The sequence below is a fragment of the Neolamprologus brichardi genome, chromosome 9, assembly GCF_056152115.1.
Source record: "Neolamprologus brichardi isolate AB-2024 chromosome 9, ASM5615211v1, whole genome shotgun sequence".
Lineage (NCBI taxonomy): Eukaryota > Metazoa > Chordata > Actinopteri > Cichliformes > Cichlidae > Neolamprologus > Neolamprologus brichardi.
This window is the reverse complement of record NC_142112.1, coordinates 38,641,922-38,667,035: the sequence shown is the minus strand read 5'-3', so window position 1 is coordinate 38,667,035 and position 25,114 is coordinate 38,641,922. Positions and strand designations below refer to the sequence as shown.

The 25,114-nt window shown below is 39.1% G+C and overlaps 1 protein-coding gene and 1 pseudogene across 3 annotated transcripts; both read left to right on the top strand.

Annotated features, from left to right (window-relative positions):
- The first annotated feature begins 4,454 nt into the window (after positions 1-4,454).
- On the top strand, positions 4,455-8,162 carry LOC102797808 (uncharacterized). 2 transcript variants are annotated; one of them, XM_035915399.2, is made up of 3 exons: positions 4,455-4,766; positions 5,093-5,689; positions 7,278-8,162. In XM_035915399.2, exons 1-3 carry the CDS (start codon positions 4,515-4,517, stop codon positions 7,833-7,835), a joined length of 1,407 nt encoding a protein of 468 aa, XP_035771292.2. In that variant the 5' UTR covers positions 4,455-4,514; the 3' UTR covers positions 7,836-8,162. The 2 variants fall into 2 exon arrangements, with proteins under 2 accessions (XP_035771292.2, XP_006807976.2); XM_006807913.3 differs by having other exon boundaries at positions 4,456-4,766; positions 7,275-8,162.
- Positions 8,163-13,894: 5,732 nt separating this feature from the next.
- LOC148101638 (uncharacterized) lies at positions 13,895-19,141 on the top strand (annotated as a pseudogene). Its single transcript, XR_015719671.1, has 4 exons — positions 13,895-14,103; positions 16,646-16,740; positions 17,069-17,663; positions 18,573-19,141. The product of XR_015719671.1 is annotated as an uncharacterized LOC148101638 (transcript).
- Positions 19,142-25,114: the final 5,973 nt, after the last annotated feature.

Below are 25,114 nucleotides of genomic sequence, written 5' to 3'. Positions count from 1 at the left end.
ATTATCTTCATCAATACAGTCAGAAACAAGCCAAAAGTCAATACGTGATTGCCTGGATCCTGTTTTATTGCTCCAAGTAAAGAGTCTATCATCTGGAAATTTTTCTCTCCAAATATCCACAAGATTAAATTTTCCCATAAAATTTGTTTGCACTGTATGAAGACTGCTGCCCTGGAGGCCACCTATCAACCATATTGTCTAAAGTGATGTTAAAGTCTCCACCAATTAAGAGGACTGAATTTGGGTATTTGGAGAGCCAGAAATTAATTCTTTCTTCTAAGGAGTCAAGTAATTGATCATTTTCAGTTTTATTATTGTAACTATATATATTTACTGCAATGAAAGTACTGTTATTGTGTCTGATTATTGAGCAGAGGTAGTGTCCTAAAGTGTCACAGTGTAACACATCTCCAGAAAAAGAATTTTTAAGCGTGGCAACTCCAGCAGAACGCTCAGAGCCATGGGACAACCAGACTTCATTACCCCATTGTGATTTCCAAAAATTTGTATCAGCAGGTGTGGAATGACTCTCTTGGAAAAAGCAAAAATCTGTTTTAAATTGTTTGGCAAATAAAAACAAAGCTTTGCGTTTATATGTTTGTCTTAAACCCCTGGTATTAAGAGAAACAAATGAAAAAGACAAAGTTATTCGGGTAGTGACACGTATCATTCAAACAGGACCCTCATTTATAAACACAACTTCTCACCTCACAAATACCTTATCTAGAACAACAGAGATATTCTATTTAAAAATAAATCACTTTTCCTGGAAACTTGGGTGCAAAATGGGACCCTATTGGTGGCTCAGCTGGTTAATAAAGAGGGACAACTACTTACTTACAATGACTATATAATTTTCCAATCAGTGTTCAGGAATTCTCAATGGTGCTTGGTGCCATACCCTCAGGTACTTTAATGTTATATAAAAACACTGACAGCTCAATATCTACCTCAGTCACTCTACCTGATCCAGCTGAGTCACCAGTAGGAAAAATCTGCTTTTCACAGGAACTTGGTAACAGCAATAAGAGAATACGTAGTTTATTCCAAGAAGATATCGTCTCTCTCCCGTATATAATATCTTACTGGAACCAATATGTTCCAGATATCAAGTGGAAGACAGTCTGGATGATCTGCCATAAATATTTGATTGTAAATACGGTGAAGGAAGTTTCATTTAAAATTCTACATAAATGTGATCCAGCCAGTCACTACATGGTAAAATTTAAAAGAGACATAAATACTAATTGTACTTTCTGTGGGGATCATCCAGAAACTCTGACACATCTTTTTTGGTACTGTTCTCATACACAGGAATTTAGCAGTTTTGTTATTGTCCATATTTTAAGGGAGTTTTCTTTACGATGGGAAAATGTTTTATTCTGTTTCTTTAAGTTCCCCAAGAAGAATGATAAATGTTTTTTGTAATAAATTTGTTAATACTTTTAGCTAAATTTTTCATCCATAAATGTAAGTTTACTAATAAAACACCATATTTCTATTTAAGGATGTGGAATTGTACATACAATCAATATCAGACTCCACCAACAAAAAGGCTCTCAAAACAATATATATATGTGAATTTTTGAGTGCATTCATATAATTATTACTTTTTTCTCTTTACCCCTGGCTTTTGTGTTTATGTTCTGTTCTTTTGTATACTTCATCTGTTCGTATGTTGTATACTCATTGTTTGTTAAGTTCTTAAAAAGAAACAACAAAAAAACCCCTGTATCATTCAAACATATTGAATGTCGCAATGTTGGCAAAGAGAGGAAGTGACGTCAGATTTGCGCATGCGGGGTAGCTATCGGGTTTCCTGTACGGATCGGGTAGCGACACAAACATTCAAAGCTACTCGCTGGCGTAACATACGGGATCCTGACTTATTAAACGGCGATTTTTAGGTCATTTCTTCACCAGACGGGAAGTGTGAGGGGCTAATAGTTCCGATATTGGTTTCCATGTCCTGGATTTCTCTAAAAAATTATCCGAAGCCTCAGCGCGCTGCAACCCATCTAAAGGTAAGCACCGAGCTAACTTTACTGTGAGTTCAGTTCATGTTGAGTTTAGCTCCTGAATGAGGTCTTCTGCTGCTCTCCTCGGTGTCTGTTCACAGTTTATTGTGAACACGTTGAAAGAAGAGTGAGAGAGTGTTTGGAGAAAAACACCAACTAATCATTAGCTCAGCATGCTGGGAGAAGTTGAGCGTTTTGTGAGAAAGGTAGGTCTCACTCGTTATTGTAGCAGGAAGTAAGCTATAAAAGAAGAGAAAGAAGGAAAGTGGGGATTTCAACAGTTTGCTGGCAGAAAGTTGGAGCAGAAAAGTCTTTTCATTGTCCCTGCAGCTGTTTTTCTGCATGCACCAAACCTCTACAGTCTCATTTCTATTTGAAGTGATAACAGGAAATCAGGGCGATCTGCTGCAGTATCAGGGTCACTATAGACTTTATTGTCCAGCTGCTGTGGATGAACACATGAGAGGAAGTGAACTCCTACAAAGTCTCATTTTAATGAGTCTGACTGCTGTAAAGTGATGCACAGGAAGATGTTAACAAAAACTAATGAAACAGATGAAAGTAAACAGTGTTCATATTTGAAAGCACAGAGAATAAAAATATATTGTGGTGGTTAATGTGCAGCTCTTGGTGATTTGGAAGAAGAAGAATGTTTTTTCGTGTTGTGGATTGAATGTTGGATTTTATTTAGTTTTGTGTACAGAAGGCAGAATTTTTTTCCACTTTTCATTGATCAGATTGATTTCTTTTGCTCACGTAAATATTTGAAGGTTTAATGCTTATTTTCACAGGTAGACCCGACTATAATTGTTCATTCTATGAAATGTTGATCATGGAGTGAACTCAGGTGTTTTGTTCAGTTTTATTTCTGTAGTTGAAGTTCTACAGAAGGTCCAGGCCCATGTTTTATAATGATGGGGGGTGCTAAGCGGTTGAAAGTCTTGGGTGGGGGAGTAACAGGTCATTGTTGGTAGAATCCACAGCAGGAGCTGTTCAGCTGTGAATTGTTGGTGCAGTGGGGTCTTTAGGTTTGTGGTTGGTTCACCGTCTGATTGTTTTCCAGACAGAAGCAGAGTCATTAGCTGAAAACAGGTTTTGGAGTTTAGCCTCACTAAAGCTGAACTTTGAAACTGTCTCTGTCCCCACTCTAAAACACTTCCTGCTTTTCCAGCCTTAGCCTCCTTCTCACCCTGGTGTGTGATGCTGTGCAGCTGTCATCACAGAAGCTGATTTTACAGGACGTCACAGCATCTCTATAATAATCCAAACTGTTGGTAACAATCCTGAAAACCTCCCAGTCGGTGCAGTCCAGACACACCTGCAGATTCTCCACAGCCTCATCAGTCCACTGTGTCAGTGTCTTCACAAAAGGCTTAGAGAGTTTTAGTTTGTGCCTGTTTGCAGGGATCAAGTGAACCATGACATGGTCTGAGAATCCTGGTGCAGTGTGAGATGATGATCCTCTTACTATCAGCTCACCTTCAGTTTCTTAGATGTTTTCTCCAGTTTGTGTACAAACTGCCATGAAGTTATAATGAAGCACCAAACTGCAGTTACTCAGTCAGTGGAGGTTCAGTAGTGCAGTTTCTCACCACTGTTGTTAACTGGAGGCTGACACACTGACTGAAGACATTTAGTCTGAGTAGTGTTAAAATCTCCCAATTCTTTGAATCTTTGGGCTGAAGGAAGGACAATACTCGGTGTATAAATGCTCAATCAACAATCATTTATTTCCATACAATGAGCATAAGCCATCCGGATGGGGAGACATGCATGAAGAGGGTCACAGCAAATCTCAAAATGGTGATGGGTTACACAGCTTCTTATAACCTCTACTGGCCCCCACCTAGTCGTAAAAGCCTAAACATTCACATTCTTTCTCTGTCACGGCGCCTAAGTTATGACCTCGGTTCCCTGTCTTTCTGCCCTCTATAAAGGTGGGGGCAGGGAATGTGGTCTGTTTCTTCTATTATCGGCACAAGGTCCTCTGCACACAACATTCTCTTCATGATTTAGCAGTCTGACATGTCAAGAAAACAGTATAATACATTCACAGCAGATCAAAGGCAGCGCACACCTGTCTAACAGAATCCAAAGATGGTCATGTTCTTTTAACCTAAAAATATAAATAATATAAATAATAATAATAATAATATAAATATAAATATAAGGGAAACTAAGCTACATACTTTGCACACAATCTAGACTAAGGGATATATTTATGTTCTACAGCTGTTAACATAATTCAACTACCTTGACTATAGGTATAAGATAACATACGTTTAGAATAATAATCTCACAGTAGATTTGAACTTTCCTTCTTCATTATTTCCATCTTGCTTTGACTGCAGCTGTAACACTGATTCCAGCAGGATTTGTAAAAAGCATTTTGACAGACACACAAAGCTGGACAGCTTTTGTTCTGAGGGTTTGGAGAGAGTCTGTCTGTGTGTGTGTGCATTCACTTTGTTCCTCTAACAGAAAATCAATGTGCAGATGTTGATTCCTGCAGTGACTGTTGTTCTTCAGCCTGTAGAAACCATCCTGCAGCTGCTGGAACAAATGAATCTTCTCTTGCTTTTCTCTGGTTTGTGTTTGCTCCGCTTCTTTTTGTCAGAGATCAAATACATAAAAATATTATTTTGTGTCCCAGCTGATCAGCAGGAGGAGAATCTGACGGAGGAACATTTTCAGCCATTTGGACTCAGCTCAGCCACTACAAAGGAAACAATGACTTCAACACAGATGGTGAGGAAGAAATGTTGAACCTGTGGTCAAGTTACAAGAAAATACAAAGATCACATTTTATAAGGATACTGAAGTAAAATAAAGTCAGCTGCACTCGTAATTTTTCATACAATATATTTTTTCCCAATGAGCAAAATATTTTTCTTATTGTTATTTTTATTACAGAGGGAGTTTCAATTCAATTTTATTTATATAGCGCCAAATCACAACAGCAGTCGCCTCAAGGCGCTTTATATATTATATACAGTAGATCGTACAATAGTAAAAAAGTTTGTTCCACGACTGCGTTTCACTCACGGCCTCTGTTTGTATCTCTGTCACTGCAGGACCAACATGGAGCAAGAAGTCAGCGCTCTCAGGAGGCCGACAAACCTCACAGAAGAAAGGGACAGAAAAAATACAGCTGTGATGAGTGTGGGAAAGATTTTACTAAGGCTGGAACCTTAAAAATACACCAACTCATCCACAGTGAAGTTAAACCATACAGCTGTGATGAGTGTGGAAAGGACTTTACTTATGCCGGAAGCTTGAAAACACACCAACTCATCCACAGTGGAGTTAAAGCATACAGCTGTGATCAGTGTGGCAAAGCTTTTGCTCGCAGTAGCTACTTAAAGATTCATCAAGTTACCCACTCTGGAATTAAGGCGTACAGCTGCGACATTTGTGGAAAAACTTTCAGACATCGAGGGTATCGAAATATTCACCTACGCATCCACACCAGACATGACGTTTACTGCTGTGATCAGTGTGGGAAACTATTTGCAACAGACACACAGTTACAAAATCACATGTTTACCCACAATGAGGAGAGACCTTATAAATGTGACAAGTGTGAGAAGACGTTTAAAGCTCCACATTACCTGAGAGTCCACCAACAGATCCACACCAATAAGAAACTGTACAAGTGCAGTTACTGTGAGGTATGTATTTATATTTTTATCTTGTAATTGTAGCCTGGCTGTTTGGAACAACTCTGCTTATTCAGTTGTGTTAGCATGTTAGCAATTAGCTAACATGCTAACACAGTTCTCCACACTCTGGACTCTCTGTTCAGTTCAGTTGGTTTTCCCATTGCGCTGCACAGTCAGCAACTCGCCCAGTTCTCCATGTGTCTGTGATGTTTTGTCAACCTCAACTAGGGCTGGGCTATATAATACCGTTCACGGTAATACCGGTGTAATTTTGGGCAACGATAGGAAAATGAAATATCGCGATAGAATATGGGTAAAACGTGCATGCGCAGTGCCTATGTTTACATACCCACATGGCAGCGACGCAGAATTAGAAGAGCGAAAGTGGATCGTTGAATGAAACAGATAAACCAGAACTGGTTTGTAAAATGCTGCAGCTTCAGTGGTGTGGAACTGGTTTGGCTTTCGTCCGTCAGATACACAACAAAGCACTATTTTTGGTAGCGCATGCTAGCAGGCCATCGTTATTACCGTGTTTTTTGGAAAATACGGCACACTTAAAATCAATCCTTTGATTTTCTGAAAATCGACAGAGCCCCTTATAATCCCGTGTGCCTTATGTATGAATTCTGGTTGGGTTTACTGACCTCGAAACAATTTTATGTACACGGCGCTCGAAAATCTGTCAAATGTTTCAGTACAACTTTGCTAAGCTACGAAGCCGCACCGCTTGATGGATTGTCGGAGCATTACGGCTATCGTAGGCGGGCCCTCGCGGAGTGATACGTACTGTGCTTCAACATAATGTTACCGTACTGTGTGTGTATAACCTCTTTTTAAGTTTTGTGGATATTAAACATGGTTATGCTGAGGATATGTCGGCCAATTTCCACTGGAAATGCCTTTTAGTTAAACAGTCAGCAAAGAATTTGCACTGTTAAATTTTTATATAACTTTAATGCACTTAAAAAGCTGCTTGTTTAAGAGAAAATACATTGATGGGGTTTTTTGCACTAATAAAGTTGTGGAGTTGTAAAGTATTTTGTCTCACGTCAAATTTTCAAATGTATATCGTGATAAATATTTTTGGTCATATCGCCCTGCTCTAACCTCAAAGTTCCATCCATGACCCGTTCAACCTGCAGTGATTACTCTTTGCAATCTAACTACAGTCCGCTAACTGCTATGCTAAAGAAAACAGATGGTGGAGGCTGCCCGTATACACTCCACACTATTCCTGCCCACCTTTAAGGTGCAGGAAGCTGCTACAGTAATCTCCTGAACAATAGGTATCACCACTCAGCCAACATTGCCACATGGAGGTATAGAAAGAGAAGAATTCAAAAGCAGAAGCAATTTTTTTCCACAAAGTTTTCAAAATGTTGCAACATCTCCTTCTTTACATCTGTATGTATATAGTGGAGATGCTCTGTATCTCACTGTACAACTGTATAGTGACAATAAAGGCATTCTATTCTATTCTATGTATGTCTCTGACCTTCTGTACTTGTAGATCATTAAAATGGTGATTAAAAACAGGATATAAATGTTGAAGGAATCCCCTGACTTACACTGTCTTTGTGTCTTTGTTTAGAAGCAGAGCGACACAGATGGATCCAGTTCTCAACCCTGTGAGCACTGTGGTAGTGGGAAAGAGTTTCGTTGTGACCTTTGTGGAAAAACTTTCAGTAATCAAAAGAGCCTAAAGCTACATCAACGCAGACACACTGGAGACAAAATGAACTACTGCAAAGAATGTGGGAAAGGCTTCCCCATACCAAGTAAATTAAAAGAACATGAACTCTGTCACAGTGGGGTTAAAAAGCATGTCTGTGACCAGTGTGGGTCATCCTTCACCATTGCACGTGATCTTAAAATACATAAACGAGTCCACACAGGAGAGAAACCATACAAGTGCAGACATTGTGACAAAAGCTTCTCACGGTCAGGTCATCGTAATATTCATGAAAATACACACGTTGAAGGGAACTTCAGCTGTGACCAGTGTGACAAAAGCTTCAAGAATCTCAGTTCATACTCTGAACATAAACGATCCCACGCTGTAAATAAACTGTTTCACTGTTACCAATGTGCAAAAACATTCACTTCATTATCTGCTCTGTGCAAACATCAGCGTGATCATGCAGGACTGTGATCACTGGATCAAAAGTATTTGGCCTTTTCTCCAAGCAGCCTGAATAAATCACTTTAATGTTTTTCTTTTTTTTTTCCCTCTCAAACTCATCTTACATCACAGCCACTGTGATCTTTAGTGGGCCGGTCCAGTGAAACTGCCCTTTCTGTCAGTGTAAAGAAATTACATATTTAACTGCTTTTATACACAACAAATGAGAAAAAAACTGTCAGCATGATTGTTTGGACTTAAATTGTGAGAAATAAATGTAAAATTGCAGAAAAGTGCTGACTGTACAGTTTTTGTTTTTAAAGATCAAGTGTCTATAGTTGAAAGTGAAAATAAACTTTTCTGTCCTTTAATTGTTTATTGCTTAATTATCGTTATAAAGATTCTTGTTTTATTTACCCTTTGTCTCACTCTCCCTCACATGACCAGATTTACCTTGTTTCCTCTTTTACTTTCTCACCCCTGATTGGCCCTGGAGCTTGTCCCTTAATTGCACTCACCTGGCTGTATCCCAATTCAAGGTCTGCAGCCTTAAAGTACGCAGCCTTAACGGTCCACACGGGCCGCGTACTCAAAGACCGCTAAGGCTGGAAGTGCGAGGCTTGTGAAATGGGACGGTCTAGCCTCTGTTGCACTGCCCAGGTTGCCTAGCAACCATGATACTAACAGCTGGAAATGTTTCATACAGCTTTTTTGACAGAAATGAAGGAGAAAATCTTTTATTTGTTTCTACATGAGCTTTGATTTGAAGTTGAGTATCTGAGGCTGAGACCACAGGACTGTAAAACATGATTGTTGGGCTTCATTTCTGTACTGAACAGTCATTTTAAGATTAGCTAGTAAATAACAATTAGCTAATGTTGTTCATGAGACTAAAGTCATCTCACTATGGTAATGTAAATATAATATGGCCAATATTAAAGTTATTATTTCAATCATTATTAGTTACTACAGCAGTGAATGAACTCTGTTTCAAATACTGAGCTTCAGTAAAGATTCAAGCTGCACTTATTTATATTTCCTGTCACCTTAAATCTTCACTCAAAGACAGGTTCCTTTGACACTGTATATATAACTGTGTTATATATAAGAGACAAATATTGTTCTTTTGTAATGTTGGCATTACTAAATGTGTCTCAGTGCTGACTTTAAATATCCATGAAATCATCACATTCTCTGTAAGATTAAGGTCAACTAACAATTCAATAAAACGTTATTGATCCTGAAGGTTGACCCCGATATTGTAAAATTACTAATATTGTTATGTTCAGTACTTACTTTTAACAGTTTACTCTTTGGTCCATTTTGGTTAGCAAGATTCTCCCAAACAGAGTTTTGTCCCTCTGCAGCCACCTGTTTAAAACTTACACTTTTCTATATTGGCACAGATATTCTTATTTTCTGTTAATATCTTATCCTTGCAAATTACAAAGCACAGATACTTCACCTCTTTTTTTGATCTTTATATTACTTATTGACTGCAGGGGACACTCAGAGCTAGAATCTCGCATTTATTAATATTCAGCTGTGGGCCAGAAGCTTTGGAGAAGTGGTTGATCACTTGTAAGGCTGAAGGAATCTGGTCCTCATTTTTTAAAAACAGGGTGGTATCATCTGCACGCTGACTGATTATTATCTGTTCACCCATCACAGTTAACCCCTCAATGTGACTGTTTTTAATCAGAATAGACAACAGCTCAGCAACCATGATGAACAGAAGTGGTGAGCTGCTACATCCCTGCCTTATCCCTCTATTAACCTCAAACCTTGAACATGTACCATGTTCTAGCAAAACAGAGCTGTTAATGTCATTATATAGCATCTCTATAACATTGATAAATTCCTGTCCAAAACCAAAAGACTGCAGAGTTTCTAATATGAACGTATGTTCAACTGAGTCAAATGCTTTGTACAGGATGTATCCTCTCGGATTATTTCACTGTACTCAAGGAGATCCTAAACCAGCCTAATATTGTTATGAATTAGTCTTCCTTTCAAAAAACCTGATTGTGTTTCACTGATAATGTTTGAGATGCCTTTCTTCAGCCTCTCAGCTCCAGCTCCAGACAGGATCTTATAGTCAGTGTTTAGTACGGTGATAGGTCTTAAATTGTCTAAAATTCTTTTATCCTTACTCGATTTAGGGATCAGGGTTATCAACCCTTGTTTCATGCTTGGCATCAGTTCTTTCTTCTCTATCGATTCCTTTAATGCATCAAATAATGTTCTTAGGTCCTTCCAGAAGAATTGATAAAAATTAGTAGTGAGTCCATCTGTCCCTGGGGACTTGTCTAATGCCATTTTCATGACCACTAAATCCAGTTCCTCAATTTTAAGCTCTGAATCACACAGATCTTTGAACGGCTTGTCAATACATGGGATGAGATTGTTAATCTTATTAAAGAAACTATCAGAATCAGCTGCTGAATATTCTGAGGAGTACAATTTGGAATAAAAAGTGAAGACTTCCTTTTCAATCTCTCTGAAATCTTTGCATTCAGTCCCATTTATCAACAAGCTTGTGATCTGGTCAGTGGGAGAGAGGCAGGGCTCATCGGAGAGTTCAGTGGGGAGCAGTCCTGAATGCTGACATGACAATTAATGCCTTGCCATATCCCCACGCTGTATGACTGCCATGTTACAGACAGGGCAGCGAAAGTGCACCGGCATATCATTTTGTCTGGAAGAGAGAGAGAAAAAAGAAAAGTCAACAACATGTAATTTAAATGTAGTTGTACAGAATGCAATCAGTTTATCTAACAATCTGATTGTACATACACAATAAAAACAAGCAACATATTGTACATATTAACAAAAATATCCAAGCCATCCTCAATAATGAAAGCAAATTGGTATAAATCATAAGAGCTGTCAAAAAATGTGGTGAACAGGAAAACATTTTTTATGAAAACACACTTTTTGTCTCGCTGATGAATGAACTGAACTGTACAATGTGAAAAGCAACTTTTAAGTCAACAAAGAGACTGCAGAAGTGCTGAAAAGAAGTGCATATTTATAACTTTAACTATGAGGCATATTTAATGCCAACATAGGTGTCAGGTTTACATTATGTTTTCTATGTCTTATATGATTTTTGCAGCGATTTGTGGAATTAACAGTTCATTTACAGGTATTAAACCTATGCAAGTGGTGCATCCATGTTCAGAATAGGCTTTGACGGCCTATAAGTGAAGTTCACTGAACTAAAGAGAAATGTGGTTTGATGATTGCTGACATGCTCTCCAAATAGAAGTTTTTCCTCCTAGCAAGGAAATACAGGTGCAGAAGTCAGAATATTGCTGAAAGGAATCTCCTAAAAAATCTTCAGAGGCCCAGTGAGAAACAAGAACCATTCCAGGCATAGCTGACGGCCCAGGCAGTGGTTGAGGTCAAAGGTCGTGCTGTTTGGGGCCCATTGTGAGATCAGATTCCGGAGCCACAGCAATAACCATGAAGCTGCGTTGGAATGAGAGCTGTGCCGAGGGGGATTTCCAGAGGCCAACAGAGGAGATTGTGGACGACAGACGGGCACCTGAAGGATGAGGGGAACATGCCACGCTACATCGACAGCGCAGAGGGAGTTTGAGGATGGCATCATGATTCTGTGAAAAGCACAGGAACCAGAAGCTATGGTGGTGACGGCAGCAATCTCCTATGAACATCACCTAATGCTGTGTCACTGTACTATGCATACAATGACACTGAATACTGCTGGGATCATAACAGCAGTAAGATAACTGGATCCAGCACCCTTTCCACATGGGGGTTTTTCTGCAGAGAGGGATGGACAGTAGAGGAGTCATAAAATCCTCCTCGCAGGACGAAGGCCTGCAGCTTTGGAGACACCTGACAGCCATGTTGACAAGCAGCAAAACCACCTGGTATGTTTGAATGTCTATTCTACATACATTTTGGACTCTGGTCTTATGGACAGTGATGGAGACAACTGGAAGAGACATTCATGACGCCCTGCAGAACTTAAAACACTCTGCAGAGAGACGTGTGATTTACATGCCTAGATGAGGAACACCACCAAGCTGGGATGTTAATTTCTCTTTTAACTATTAACAATTCGTTTGTTCACTTGTGGGATGCAGTTTACCATTGGATGAGATCAAAGAGGAATAAGAGGACTGCTAATACATTTGTCAAACTGTGTACTTTTACAGTAATTTAGGGTGATTGACATATGCTGTGTGTTTGCATTGACACTGTCAGACATGCGGTGATCATAACTGGGAACTTTTCTAAAGGGCGGAACTGTCAGGTTTACATTATTGGATTGTCATTTATGCTTAGAAATATCTACTCATATATGCTTAGAGTTTTATAATCAATGTCATGTTGGTAGAGGGTTAATCCTTAGGAGCCTGCAAAGACTTTGTGTGCATTCCAGAGTGTTCTGTCATTCACACCCACATCCTGGGAGCATGGGAGAGGTCGTACCTTCTCTTATTGTTTTGTGGTAGGATAAACGATCTATATCTGTTCTAGTCTAAGTGCTTTTTGTTTAGATGAACTGCTGGACTTCTAGACCAACAGGTTTAAGGAAGTTGTTTACACACACGCAGACACACAGACAAGGTACTCTTCGTTTGTATGTATACGTCATATGTTAATAAACCTATGTATATTCATGTAACCTCAATAAAAGAGCAGTGTTACGAGGGAGCGGACGAGAGCGACTCGTGGTTCTCTCCCTCGTATACGAGTAACACAAAGAACTTTGTCTGCTTGGTGTCTAATGCTTTTTGCTGTTGTATTAAAAGTCTCTCGTTCCAGTGTGTCTGTACTAGACAGACCCATCACAAAGCATTTTTAATGTGTCCATTTATATGCTCCTCGTCCTTTGCCCTGACAGTAGGGCTGAAAGTGGGGCACAGAGGGCAGTGAAAGAGTCTTCTGCAACATGTTGTGCATTCCTGCGATTCTGGCTTGGAGGCAGAAATCCACATTGATACGTGCATCTAAAACAGAGAGAAAAACAGATAAATCACTTTTCCTGGAAACTTGGGTGCAAAATGGGATCCTATTGGTGGCTCAGCTGGTTAATAAAGAGGGACAACTACTTACTTACAATGACTTTATTGCACTATATAATTTTCCAATCAGTGTTCAGGAATTCTCAATGGTGCTTGGTGCCATACCCTCAGGTACTTTAATGTTATATAAAAACACTGACAGCTCAATATCTACCTCAGTCACTCTACCTGATCCAGCTGAGTCACCAGTAGGAAAAATCTGCTTTTCACAGGAACTTGGTAACAGCAATAAGAGAATACGTAGTTTATTCCAAGAAGATATCGTCTCTCTCCCGTATATAATATCTTACTGGAACCAATATGTTCCAGATATCAAGTGGAAGACAGTCTGGATGATCTCCCATAAATATTTGATTGTAAATACGGTGAAGGAAGTTTCATTTAAAATTCTACATAAATGTGATCCAACCAGTCACTACATGGTAGAATTTAAAAGAGACATAAATACTAATTGTACTTTCTGTGGGGATCATCCAGAAACTCTGACACATCTTTTTTGGTACTGTTCTCATACACAGGAATTTAGCAGTTTTGTTATTGTCCATATTTTAAGGGAGTTTTCTTTACGATGGGAAAATGTTTTATTCTGTTTCTTTAAGTTCCCCAAGAAGAATGATAAATGTTTTTTGTAATAAATTTGTTAATACTTTTAGCTAAATTTTTCATGCATAAATGTAAGTTTACTAATAAAACACCATATTTCTGTTTAAGGATGTGGAATTGTACATACAATCAATATCAGACTCCACCAACAAAAAGGCTCTCAAAACAATATATATATGTGAATTTTTGAGTGCATTCGTATAATTATTACTTTTTTCTCTTTACCCCTGGCTTTTGTGTTTATGTTCTGTTCTTTTGTATACTTCATCTGTTCGTATGTTGTATACTCATTGTTTGTTAAGTTCTTTAAAAAAAAACAAAAACAAAAAAAAACTGTATCATTCAAACATATTGAATGTCGCAATGTTGGCAAATAGAGGAAGTGACGTCAGATTTGCGCATGCGGGGTAGCTATCGGGTTTCCTGTACGGATCGGGTAGCGACACAAACGTTCAAAGCTACTCGCTGGCGTAACATACGGGATCCTGACTTATTAAACGGCGATTTTTAGATCATTTCTTCACCAGACGGGAAGTGTGAGGGGCTAATAGTTCCGATATTGGTTTCCATGTCCTGGATTTCTCTAAAAAATTATCCGAAGCCTCAGCGCGCTGCAGCCCATTCCTCATCTAAAGGTAAGCATCGAGCTAACTTTACTGTGAGTTCAGTTCATGTTGAGTTTAGCTCCTGAATGAGGTCTTCTGCTGCTCTCCTCGGTGTCTGTTCACAGTTTATTGTGAACACGTTGAGAGAAGAGTGAGAGAGTGTTTGGAGAAAAACACCAACTAATCATTAGCTCAGCATGCTGGGAGAAGTTGGAGCAGAAAAGTCTTTTCATTGTCCCTGCAGCTGTTTTTCTGCATGCACCAAACCTCTACAGTCTCATTTCTATTTGAAGTGATAACAGGAAATCAGAGCGATCTGCTGCAGTATCAGGGTCACTATAGACTTTATTGTCCAGCTGCTGTGGATGAACACATGAGAGGAAGTGAACTCCTACAAAGTCTCATTTCAATGAGTCTGGCTGCTGTAAAGTGATGCACAGGAAGATGTTAACACAACTAATGAAACAGATGAAAGTAAACAGTGTTCATATTTGAAAGCACAGAGAATAAAAATATATTGTGGTGGTTAATGTGCAGCTCTTGGTGATTTGGAAGAAGAATGTTTTTATCGTGTTGTGGATTGAATGTTGGATTTTATTTAGTTTTGTGTACAGAAGGCAGAAGTTTTTTCCACTTTTCATTGATCAGATTGATTTCTTTTGCTCACGTAAATATTTGAAGGTTTAATGCTTATTTTCACAGGGAGACCCGACTATAATTGTTTATTCTATGAAATCTTGATCATGGAGCGAACTCGGGTGGGGTTTTTTTTCAGTTTTATTTCTGTAGTTGAAGTTCTACAGAAGGTCCAGGCCCATGTTTTATAATGATGGGGGGTGCTAAGCTGTTGAAAGTCTTGGGTGGGGGAGTAACAGGTCATTGTTGGTAGAATCCACAGCAGGAGCTGTTCAGCTGTGAATTGTTGGTGCAGTGGGGTCTTTAGGTTTGTGGTTGGTTCACCGTCTGATTGTTTTCCAGACAGAAGCAGAGTCATTAGCTGCAAACAGGTTTTGGAGTTTAGCCTCACTAAAGCTGAACTTTGAAACTCTCTCTGTCCCCACTCTGAAACACTTCCTGCTTTTCCAGCCTTAGCCTCCTTCTCACCCTGGTGTGTGATGCTGTGCAGCTGTCATCACAGAAGCTGATTTTACAGGACGTCACAGCATCTCTATAATAATCCAAACTGTTGGTAACAATCCTGAAAACCTCCCAGTCGGTGCAGTCCAGACACACCTGCAGATTCTCCACAGCCTCATCAGTCCACTGTGTCAGTGTCTTCACAAAAGCTTTAGAGAGTTTTAGTTTGTGCCTGTTTGCAGGGATCAAGTGAACCATGACATGGTCTGAGAATCCTGGTGCAGTGTGAGATGATGATCCTCTTACTATCAGCTCACCTTCAGTTTCTTAGATGTTTTCTCCAGTTTGTGTACTAACTGCCATGAAGTTATAATGAAGCACCAAACTGCAGTTACTCAGTCAGTGGAGGTTCAGTAGTGCAGTTTCTCACCACTGTTATTAACTGGAGGCTGACACACTGACTGAAGACATTTAGTCTGAGTAGTGTTAAAATCTCCCAATTCTTTGAATCTTTGGGCTGAAGGAAGGACAATACTCGGTGTATAAATGCTCAATCAACAATCATTTATTTCCATACAATGAGCATAAGCCATCCGGATGGGGAGACATGCATGAAGAGGGTCACAGCAAATCTCAAAATGGTGATGGGTTACACAGCTTCTTATAACCTCTACTGGCCCCCACCTAGTCGTAAAAGCCTAAACATTCACATTCTTTCTCTGTCACGGCGCCTAAGTTATGACCTCGGTTCCCTGTCTTTCTGCCCTCTATAAAGGTGGGGGCAGGGAATGTGGTCTGTTTCTTCTATTATCGGCACAAGGTCCTCTGCACACAACATTCTCTTCATGATTTAGCAGTCTGACATGTCAAGAAAACAGTATAATACATTCACAGCAGATCAAAGGCAGCGCACACCTGTCTAACAGAATCCAAAGATGGTCATGTTCTTTTAACCTAAAAATATAAATAATATAAATAATAATAATAATAATATAAATATAAATATAAGGGAAACTAAGCTACATACTTTGCACACAATCTAGACTAAGGGATATATTTATGTTCTACAGCTGTTAACATAATTCAACTACCTTGACTATAGGTATAAGATAACATACGTTTAGAATAATAATCTCACAGTAGATTTGAACTTTCCTTCTTCATTATTTCCATCTTGCTTTGACTGCAGCTGTAACACTGATTCCAGCAGGATTTGTAAAAAGCATTTTGACAGACACACAAAGCTGGACAGCTTTTGTTCTGAGGGTTTGGAGAGAGTCTGTCTGTGTGTGTCTGCATTCACTTTGTTCCTCTAACAGAAAATCAACGTGCAGATGTTGATTCCTGCAGTGACTGTTGTTCTTCAGCCTGTAGAAACCATCCTGCAGCTGCTGGAACAAATGAATCTTCTAACTGTTGCTTTTCGCTGGTTTGTGTTTGCTCTGCTTCTTTTTGTCAGAGATCAAATACATAAAAATATTATTTTGTGTCCCAGCTGATCAGCAGGAGGAGAATCTGACGGAGGAACATTTTCAGCCATTTGGACTCAGCTCAGCCACTACAAAGGAAACAATGACTTCAACACAGATGGTGAGGAAGAAATGTTGAACCTGTGGTCAAGTTACAAGAAAATACAAAGATCACATTTTATAAGGATACTGAAGTAAAATAAAGTCAGCTGCACTCGTAATTTTTCATACAATATATTTTTTCCCAATGAGCAAAATATTTTTCTTATTGTTATTTTTATTACAGAGGGAGTTTCAATTCAATTTTATTTATATAGCGCCAAATCACAACAGCAGTCGCCTCAAGGCGCTTTATATATTATATACAGTAGATCGTACAATAGTAAAAAAAAGTTTGTTCCACGACTGCGTTTCACTCACGGCCTCTGTTTGTATCTCTGTCACTGCAGGACCAACATGGAGCAAGAAGTCAGCGCTCTCAGGAGGCCGACAAACCTCACAGAAGAAAGGGACAGAAAAAATACAGCTGTGATGAGTGTGGGAAGGACTTTACTTATGCCGGAAGCTTGAAAACACACCAACTCATCCACAGTGGAGTTAAACCATACAGCTGTGATGAGTGTGGAAAGGACTTTACTTATGCCGGAAGCTTGAAAACACACCAACTCATCCACAGTGGAGTTAAAGCGTACAGCTGTGATCAGTGTGGCAAAGCTTTTGCTCGCAGTAGCTACTTAAAGATTCATCAAGTTACCCACTCTGGAATTAAGGCGTACAGCTGCGACATTTGTGGAAAAACTTTCAGACATCAAGGGTATCGAAATATTCACCTACGCATCCACACCAGACATGACGTTTACTGCTGTGATCAGTGTGGGAAACTATTTGCAACAGACACACAGTTACAAAATCACGTTTACCCACAATGAGGAGAGACCTTATAAATGTGACAAGTGTGAGAAGACGTTTAAAGCTCCACATTACCTGAGAGTCCACCAACAGATCCACACCAATAAGAAACTGTACAAGTGCAGTTACTGTGAGGTATGTATTTATATTTTTATCTTGTAATTGTAGCCTGGCTGTTTGGAACAACTCTGCTTATTCATTACGGCTATCGTAGGCGGGCCCTCGCGGAGTGATACGTACTGTGCTTCAACATAATGTTACCGTACTGTGTGTGTATAACCTCTTTTTAAGTTTTGTGGATATTAAACATGGTTATGCTGAGGATATGTCGGCCAGTTTCCACTGGAAATGCCTTTTAGTTAAACAGTCAGCAAAGAATTTGCACTGTTAAATTTTTATATAACTTTAATGCACTTAAAAAGCTGCTTGTTTAAGTGAAAATACATTGATGGGGTTTTTTGCACTAATAAAGTTGTGGAGTTGTAAAGTATTTTGTCTCACGTCAAATTTTCAAATGTATATCGTGATAAATATTTTTGGTCATATCGCCCTGCTCTAACCTCAAAGTTCCATCCATGACCCGTTCAACCTGCAGTGATTACTCTTTGCAATCTAACTACAGTCCGCTAACTGCTATGCTAAAGAAAACAGATGGTGGAGGCTGCCCATATACACTCCACACTATTCCTGCCCACCTTTAAGGTGCAGGAAGCTGCTACAGTAATCTCCTGAACAATAGGTATCACCACTCAGCCAACATTGCCACATGGAGGTATAGAAAGAGAAGAATTCAAAAGCAGAAGCAATTTTTTTCCACAAAGTTTTCAAAATGTTGCAACATCTCCTTCTTTACATCTGTATGTATATAGTGGAGATGCTCTGTATCTCACTGTACAACTGTATAGTGACAATAAAGGCATTCTATTCTATTCTATGTATGTCTCTGACCTTCTGTACTTGTAGATCATTAAAATGGTGATTAAAAACAGGATATAAATGTTGAAGGAATCCCCTGACTTACACTGTCTTTGTGTCTTTGTTTAGAAGCAGAGCGACACAGATGGATCCAGTTCTCAACCCTGTGAGCACTGTGGTGGTGGGAAAGAGTTTCGTTGTGACCTTTGTGGAAAAACTTTCAGTAATCAAAAGAGCCTAAAGCTACATCAACGCAGACACACTGGAGACAAAATGAACTACTGCAAAGAATGTGGGAAAGGCTTCCCCATACCAAGTAAATTAAAAGAACATGAACTCTGTCACAGTGGGGTTAAAAAGCATGTCTGTGACCAGTGTGGGTCATCCTTCACCATTGCACGTGATCTTAAAATACATAAACGAGTCCACACAGGAGAGAAACCATACAAGTGCAGACACTGTGACAAAAGCTTCTCACGGTCAGGTCATCGTAATATTCATGAAAATACACACGTTGAAGGGAACTTCAGCTGTGACCAGTGTCACAAAAGCTTCAAGAATCTCAGTTCATACTCCGAACATAAACGATCCCACGCTGTAAATAAACTGTTTCACTGTTACCAATGTGCAAAAACATTCACTTCATTATCTGCTCTGAGCAAACATCAGCGTGATCATGCAGGACTGTGATGACTGGATCAAAAGTATTTGGCCTTTTCTCCAAGCAGCCTGAATAAATCACTTTAATGTTTTTCTTTTTTTTTTCCCTCTCAAACTCATCTTACATCACAGCCACTGTGATCTTTAGTGGGCCGGTCCAGTGAAACTGCCCTTTCTGTCAGTGTAAAGAAATTACATATTTAACTGCTTTTATACACAACAAATGAGAAAAAAACTGTCAGCATGATTGTTTGGACTTAAATTGTGAGAAATAAATGTAAAATTGCAGAAAAGTGCTGACTGTACAGTTTTTGTTTTTAAAGATCAAGTGTCTATAGTTGAAAGTGAAAATAAACTTTTCTGTCCTTTAATTGTTTATTGCTTAATTATCGTTATAAAGATTCTTGTTTTATTTACCCTTTGTCTCACTCTCCCTCACATGACCAGATTTACCTTGTTTCCTCTTTTACTTTCTCACCCCTGATTGGCCCTGGAGCTTGTCCCTTAATTGCACTCACCTGGCTGTATCCCAATTCAAGGTCTGCAGCCTTAACGGTCCACACGGGCCGCGTACTCAAAGACCGCTAAGGCTGGAAGTGCGAGGCTTGTGAAATGGGACGGTCTAGCCTCTGTTGCACTGCCCAGGTTGCCTAGCAACCATGATACTAACAGCTGGAAATGTTTCATACAGCTTTTTTGACAGAAATGAAGGAGAAAATCTTTTATTTGTTTCTACATGAGCTTTGATTTGAAGTTGAGTATCTGAGGCTGAGACCACAGGACTGTAAAACATGATTGTTGGGCTTCATTTCTGTACTGAACAGTCATTTTAAGATTAGCTAGTAAATAACAATTAGCTAATGTTGTTCATGAGACTAAAGTCATCTCACTATGGTAATGTAAATATAATATGGCCAATATTAAAGTTATTATTTCAATCATTATTAGTTACTACAGCAGTGAATGAACTCTGTTTCAAATACTGAGCTTCAGTAAAGATTCAAGCTGCACTTATTTATATTTCCTGTCACCTTAAATCTTCACTCAAAGACAGGTTCCTTTGACACTGTATATATAACTGTGTTATATATAAGAGACAAATATTGTTCTTTTGTAATGTTGGCATTACTAAATGTGTCTCAGTGCTGACTTTAAATATCCATGAAATCATCACATTCTCTGTAAGATTAAGGTCAACTAACAATTCAATAAAACGTTATTGATCCTGAAGGTTGACCCCAATATTGTAAAATTACTAATATTGTTATGTTCAGTACTTACTTTTAACAGTTTACTCTTTGGTCCATTTTGGTTAGCAAGATTCTCCCTAACAGAGTTTTGTCCCTCTGCAGCCACCTGTTTAAAACTTACGCTTTTCTATATTGGCACAGATATTCTTATTTTCTGTTAATATCTTATCCTTGCAAATTACAAAGCACAGATACTTCACCTCTTTTTTTGATCTTTATATTACTTATTGACTGCAGGGGACACTCAGAGCTAGAATCTCGCATTTATTAATATTCAGCTGTGGGCCAGAAGCTTTGGAGAAGTGGTTGATCACTTGTAAGGCTGAAGGAATCTGGTCCTCATTTTTTAAAAACAGGGTGGTATCATCTGCCAGCTGACTGATTATTATCTGTTCACCCATCACAGTTAACCCCTCAATGTGACTGTTTTTAATCAGAATAGACAACAGCTCAGCAACCATGATGAACAGAAGTGGTGAGCTGCTACATCCCTGCCTTATCCCTCTATTAACCTCAAACCTTGAACATGTACCATGTTCTAGCAAAACAGAGCTGTTAATGTCATTATATAGCATCTCTATAACATTGATAAATTCCTGTCCAAAACCAAAAGACTGCAGAGTTTCTAATATGAACGTATGTTCAACTGAGTCAAATGCTTTGTACAGGATGTATCCTCTCGGATTATTTCACTGTACTCAAGGAGATCCTAAACCAGCCTAATATTGTTATGAATTAGTCTTCCTTTCAAAAAACCTGATTGTGTTTCACTGATAATGTTTGAGATGCCTTTCTTTAGCCTCTCAGCTCCAGCTCGAGACAGGATCTTATAGTCAGTGTTTAGTACGGTGATAGGTCTTAAATTGTCTAAAATTCTTTTATCCTTACTCGATTTAGGGATCAGGGTTATCAACCCTTGTTTCATGCTTGGCATCAGTTCTTTCTTCTCTATCGATTCCTTTAATGCATCAAATAATGTTCTTAGGTCCTTCCAGAAGAATTGATAAAAATTAGTAGTGAGTCCATCTGTCCCTGGGGACTTGTCTAATGCCATTTTCATGACCACTAAATCCAGTTCCTCAATTTTAAGCTCTGAATCACACAGATCTTTGAACGGCTTGTCAACACATGGGATGAGATTATTAATCTTATTAAAGAAACTATCAGAATCAGCTGCTGAATATTCTCAGGAGTACAATTTGGAATAAAAAGTGAAGACTTCCTTTTCAATCTCTCTGAAATCTTTGCATTCAGTCCCATTTATCAACAAGCTTGTGATCTGGTCAGCGGGAGAGAGGCAGGGCTCATCGGAGAGTTCAGTGGGGAGCAGTCCTGAATGCTGACATGACAATTAAAGCCTTGCCATATCCCCACGCTGTATGACTGCCATGTTACAGACAGGGCAGCGAAAGTGCACCGGCATATCATTTTGTCTGGAAGAGAGAGAGAAAAAAAAAAGAAAAGTCAACAACATGTAATTTAAATGTAGTTGTACAGAATGCAATCAGTTTATCTAACAATCTGATTGTACATATTAACAAAAACAAGCAACATATTGTACATATTAACAAAAATATCCAAGCCATCCTCAATAATGAAAGCAAATTGGTATAAATCATAAGAGCTGTCAAAAAATGTGGTGAACAGGAAAACATTTTTTATGAAAACACACTTTTTGTCTCGCTGATGAATGAACTGAACTGTACAATGTGAACTTTTATGTAACTTTTAAGTCAACAAAGAGACTGCAGAAGTGCTGAAAAGAAGTGCATATTTATAACTTTAACTATGAGGTATATTTAATGCCAACATGCCTTTGAAAAGCAAAGTGTCAGGTTTACATTATGTTTTCTATGTCTTATATGATGTTTGCAGCGATTTGTGGAATTAACAGTTCATTTACAGGTGTTAAACCTATGCAAGTGGTGCATCCATGTTCAGAATAGGCTTTGACGGCCTATAAGTGAAGTTCACTGAACTAAAGAGAAATGTGGTTTGATGATTGCTGACATGCTCTCCAAATAGAAGTTTTTCCTCTTAGCAAGGAAATACAGGTGCAGCAGTCAGAATATTGCTGAAAGGGATCTCCTAAAAAATCTTCAGAGGCCCAGTGAGAAACAAGAACCATTCCAGGCATAGCTGACAGCCCAGGCAGTGGTTGAGGTCAAAGGTCGTGCTGTTTGGGGCCCATTGTGAGATCAGATTCCGGAGCCACAGCAATAACCACGAAGCTGCGTTGGAATGAGAGCTGTGCCGAGGGGGATTTCCAGAGGCCAACAGAGGAGATTGTGGACGACAGACGGGCACCTGAAGGATGAGGGGAGCATGCCATGCTCCATCGACAGCACAGAGGGAGTTCGAGGATGACATCATGATTCTGTGAAAAGCACAGGAACCAGAAGCTATGGTGGTGATGACAGCAATCTCCTATGAACATCACCTAATGCTGTGTCACTGTACTATGCATACAATGACACTCTGAATACTGCTGGGATCATAACAGCAGTAAGATAACTGGATCCAGCACCCTTTCCACATGGGGGTTTTTCTGCAGAGAGGGATGGACAGTAGAGGAGTCATAAAATCCCCCTCGCAGGACGAGGCCTGCAGCTTTGGAGACACCTGACAGCCATGTTGACAAGCAGCAAAACCACCTGGTATGTTTGAATGTCTATTCTACATACATTTTGGACTCTGGTCTTATGGACAGTGATGGAGACAACTGGAAGAGACATTCATGACGCCCTGCAGAACTTAAAACACTCTGCAGAGAGACGTGTGATTTACATGCCTAGATGAGGAACACCACCAAGCTGGGATGTTAATTTCTCTTTTAACTATTAACAATTCGTTTGTTCACTTGTGGGATGCAGTTTACCATTGGATGAGATCAAAGAGGAATAAGAGGACTGCTAATACATTTGTCAAACTGTGTACTTTTACAGTAATTTAGGGTGATTGACATATGCTGTGTGTTTGCATTGACACTGTCAGACATGCGGTGATCATAACTGGGAACTTTTCTAAAGGGCGGAACTGTCAGGTTTACATTATTGGATTGTCATTTATGCTTAGAAATATCTACTCATATATGCTTAGAGTTTTATAATCAATGTCATGTTGGTAGAGGGTTAATCCTTAGGAGTCTGCAAAGACTTTGTGTGCATTCCAGAGTGTTCTGTCATTCACACCCACATCCTGGGAGCATGGGAGAGGTCGTACCTTCTCTTATTGTTTTGTGGTAGGATAAACGATCTATATCTGTTCTAGTCTAAGTGCTTTTTGTTTAGATGAACTGCTGGACTTCCAGACCAACAGGTTTAAGGAAGTTGTTTACACACACACACACACACACACAGACAAGGTACTCTTCGTTTGTATGTATACGTCATATGTTAATAAACCTATGCATATTCATGTAACTTCAATAAAAGAGCAGTGTTACGAGGGAGCGGACGAGAGCGACTCATGGTTCTCTCCCTCGTATACGAGTAACACAAAGAACTTTGTCTGCTTGGTGTCTAATGCTTTTTGCTGTTGTATTAAAAGTCTCTCGTTCCAGTGTGTCTGTGCTAGACAGACCCATCACAAAGCATTTTTAATGTGTCCATTTATATGCTCCTCGATCTTTGCCCTGACAGCAGGGCTGAGAGTGGGGCACAGAGGGCAGTGAAAGAGTCTTCTGCAACATGTTGTGCATTCCTGCGATTCTGGCTTGGAGGCAGAAATCCACATTGATACGTGCATCTAAAACAGAGAGAAAAACAGATAAACACCATATACACATTTAAGTTCAGGTTTTAGCAGAAATAACACGTTACAGTTAGCATGTAAGAGATTTGGGGAGAAAATTCTTTACAAAAACATAATTTACAAGACACTTTGATTTGTGACATACGTATCTATTGACATAACAGACAATTTAACAAAGGCTAACTAACATCTGGGCAATAAAAAAGCAGAACAGAATGGAATAGAGAATATTTATAAATATATAAACCTCTTTGTGACAAACTTTACAATGTTGATGCAGGTGGGATGAGATACATGATTAAGTGCAATATGCAGTAAATGGAACAATGTGCATTGATGTTACAGATAATGAAAAGCAGTGAAGTGAATTTGTTCATAACAAGCAAAAATCAAATACGTTTGAAACTGACCACTAAATGCTAACCAGAGGTGTCAAAAGTTCACATTCTTACTAAAGTTTAGATACCTCGGGGGTCTGACCGTTGTTGTAACGCTAACAAAGTGCCAACGTAATCAGTGTAAGCAAAGTAGATGATTCCTAGAATTATATAATTATTAACGGCAAATTTATGTATGAAAGACTCTGTGCCAACCTTTACGATCCACTTGCAAGGTTTCCACAGTCGATGATCCATGCAGGAACGTATTTCCGCCTACTGTGGAGGTCACGTGTTTCCGGCTACACACACAAACACACACACACACACACACACTACTTCATAGTTTATCTACCTGAAAAAAATGAATCACAGGGGCATTTTTGGCCCCTGTGATTCATTTGGCCCATCTGGTTCATTTGGTCGGCTGTGATACAGCTCACGCACACATAAGTACGCAGTGTGGTAATAATGAATGAAATGAATTAACAGTGCGCACTTTTTATGTAATATGTGTGTTACATTTTAGATTTGGGGTGAAATCTCAAGTGTTTGAAGTAAACAGGTTCAAGCCTAAGTCATTGGTTTAAAAGTCCAAGTCAAGTCTAAAGTCTAAACTAAATGACATCAA